This window comes from Hibiscus syriacus, unplaced genomic scaffold, assembly GCF_006381635.1.
Source record: "Hibiscus syriacus cultivar Baekdansim isolate YM2019G1 unplaced genomic scaffold, ASM638163v2 tig00110332_pilon, whole genome shotgun sequence".
Taxonomy (NCBI): domain Eukaryota; kingdom Viridiplantae; phylum Streptophyta; class Magnoliopsida; order Malvales; family Malvaceae; genus Hibiscus; species Hibiscus syriacus.
The window spans coordinates 5,922,666-5,925,892 of NW_024062688.1; the positions used below are offsets into that span (position 1 = coordinate 5,922,666).

Genomic DNA, 3,227 nt, shown 5'->3' on the forward strand with positions numbered 1-3,227 from the left:
TTTACAATATTATAATTATGCCATTGTATAATAATAATAATAATAATTAAATTTATATAATCACTGTAACAACAGTAATTATTAAGTAAAGTTATAAGATCAACTACCAACTATAAATGAAATAAATTAAATTAGAAGAATCACCCTATAATGAGCTTTTGTTATATTCGATCCAAACTAATTGACCAAATACGAGTAGTTATACAAATTTTTTTATAGCCAACATTTTCTAGTTATTCTTCCATTTCTTAGAACGTCAAATAATATAAAGTAGGCAGGGAAAAACACAAAAGGGCCCATGAAGGTTTCCCTTGGACTCGTCTTTCTAAATATAGAATCATTCAACAAATGTAGAATAAAAACCGAACCTTGTGAATCACGGGACTTGATTTACCGCATAACAGTGTTTTTTTCGACAGCTTCAGGGAACTTGAACTTAGGGTTCTGTTCCAAGAAAGCTGGAGATCGCTGGTAAACTAACGATGCGGCTCTTATCAAAACCCCAGCGGTTAAACCCCAGATTACGTACTTCTTCTTCTTCTTGGTTTCGTATTCAAAGTGGTGAATCAAATACTTGTCTCCCATCCACTCCCTTTCTTCTTCCGTTCGGTTTTCGTCCTGAATTTATGTAATCCATGTGCGGTTTAAGAAAGGGTAAACGATTATACCAGCAGAAAGTGTTGAAAGAGACGAAGGAGACTAACCTTAATGAACATTTCCAGGGGAGCATCGAATACTTCATCGACTTCCGCAGCATTTGGAGTTGGCTTGAATGCGTTTTTATCGTAGAGTATGCCGATAACCGGAACTACTCTAAGGAGATGCTGCATGGAAAACCACACAACGTTAATTGCAGCTATGCTATACTTTTTAATATGATTTTAGCCAACCCAACTCTATTTTCCAAAGTATCCACATGTCGAATACACCTGTACCTGCACTCACCCTTGAGTCTGAGTAGAGTAGATTAAAACCGAAAAATTAAGACAGGTATGTCATATTTCTATAACACAAGCAATCAAAAATTTTAGGTCAATAAATTTGCTGCCACCTATGAACTAACAGTCTACCTCGCACTAACGAGAGTGTTCTTTGCTTTTACACTAAGGTTTGGGGATCAAGTTTTAAGACAGAGAAACCAAAAATACCTGCAACAAGAATTCGAGTTTGAGCTTCAACAAACATTACCATTGGTGCACAGAGGGGAAAATGTCATGATCACCGAAAAGAGAACACAAGAAAATCAAACTAATGTCGATCATCAAGAAGATCAATGGTCGATGAAGAAACTGAAAGAGCTTTGAAGAAATATTTCAATACCTTAGATAAAAATGGTTCGAGAAGAGTTACGATATTCACAAGCGAAGGGTCCAACCCAATCTCTTCTTGAGCCTCTCTAGTAGCGGTCTCAGCATCATCTCTGTCCCCCTCCTCTGCTTTCCCACCTGGCAATGAAACTTCACCTGCAACAGAGTACCCAAAAGAACAAGCAATTAAGTCCCAAAATATATCATCAACCACACCATGAAGCACACATTTGGTAGTCACATAGAAGGGTAAAAAAAAACTAAGAGAAACCAAAATCCCGATCTTATATTCATCAGCTCAAGTATTGATAAAGCTTGAGTTATGAACCTCAAGCAACCCAGTCAAGTGAAGTGAAACACCGGCACCTCCTTAGGATGTTAAAATATAATATACCCAATATCATATTCATTTTCCGTTCTATTAACGAAAACCATTTGATTGAAGTCCCACAATATATCATCGATCACCTTAAGGTCACATCAAGGAAAAATTGGAGAAATCGAAATCCCGATCTTAGTATTGCCTCAAGTTTTGATAACACTCGACCGGAATTGAAGCAACTAAGTGAAGTGAAGTGAACACCATCACATTCATAGTATTCCAAAATATAGCATACCCACCTTTATATTTACTAAAACCACTTGATTATAACTCAATCAAAGACGCAACTTCATCTAAATTTTGCCGCCTTAATAATCTTAGTTGATTTACAAGGCTGAAAAGAGAAAATCTAAAGCAGAGAACCTCACAATCACATATGCAGAAAACTCAAATGATTAAGGTTAGACTCCTTTGAAAGGATAACACTTTCTTCAATGGCTTGAATTTTTTTTCTAACCAAAATAGGTGTTACGAAATAGTGACAAGCAATTGATTGTATAAGTAAAAAGAAAACGAACATACATATGTCGAGTTTCACTATGATCGACGGCAAACTATAGGAGAGATGTGAAAAGCACATAAAAAACACACAAACAATAGGTACATGTGTATGACTGTAGGACACTAAACTCGAGAAACTCGGCATCCACCACATATCCCGATTGTTAATTCTATACCAAACGGATTGAAACACAGACTTTTTGGGGTCGGGACAAATGGAATTCTATCACAATTTCTAACATAAGGAGTACTGACCATGAACAACAACATTACTTCAACTCAAATCCAAAGTGAGCATTTAAACATAAAAATTTAAGCAAAACCCACCAATAAGTAATTCTATTTTCCTCAGAATTTTCCCATTAAACCAATCAAAAGCTCATTCCAAAATCCAGACTATTCAAGGAAACAAAAGGCAAACGTTTCATTAACCATCAAATATCAAATATTTAACAAAATCAAATACAGAATCAAACTGACCCGAATGAGTGGACATTCTTGAGGACCTTTTGGTCAATATGACACGCAAATCCCCATCATCACCTTCAAAGAGACAGATCAAAACAGCAGCTCTTTTGGGTCTAAATTTTTCAGGGTTTTGGGAAATTGGGGTCGCAGATTCTTGAAAACCCACTTGGGAAACAACTTTCCCCGTGGCTTCCTCGATGATTCGTTCCTCGTTGTCGGCTTCGTCCGAGGAAGAAGGTAGAGGCTTGTACTGACTCAGCTGCTGAGCTAAGGTTAAGAGCCTCTGTGATGAAAATGAAAGAGATGCGCTGTTCAAAGATCTTGATGAAGCCATCTTTAGTGAAGACGATTGTTGCAGAAACTATATAAGAAATCTATATACGTGCATAAATATATACACGGGTAAATAATATAAATCACCGAATAATATTTGAATGATCGTTTTTTTTCAATTAATTTTTAATAATTATAAAATTATCATTAAATTTAGACACATATGTTCAAAATATATCCAATGATTTTTGGCTCATAAGATTAAGGGTAAATTACACAAATGGTCCCTAATTAAT

General features: G+C 35.9%; 1 protein-coding gene across 1 annotated transcript; it reads right to left on the reverse strand.

Moving 5' to 3' along the window:
- Positions 1-262: 262 nt before the first annotated feature.
- On the reverse strand, positions 263-3,012 carry LOC120119564 (nudix hydrolase 15, mitochondrial-like). Its single transcript, XM_039139376.1, has 4 exons — positions 2,671-3,012; positions 1,321-1,463; positions 705-824; positions 263-618 (listed from the first exon to the last, which is right to left on the reverse strand). The coding sequence occupies exons 1-4, from the start codon at positions 2,990-2,992 to the stop codon at positions 391-393; spliced, it is 813 nt and encodes a 270-aa protein (XP_038995307.1). The 5' UTR covers positions 2,993-3,012; the 3' UTR covers positions 263-390.
- Between the last annotated feature and the right edge of the window lie 215 nt (positions 3,013-3,227).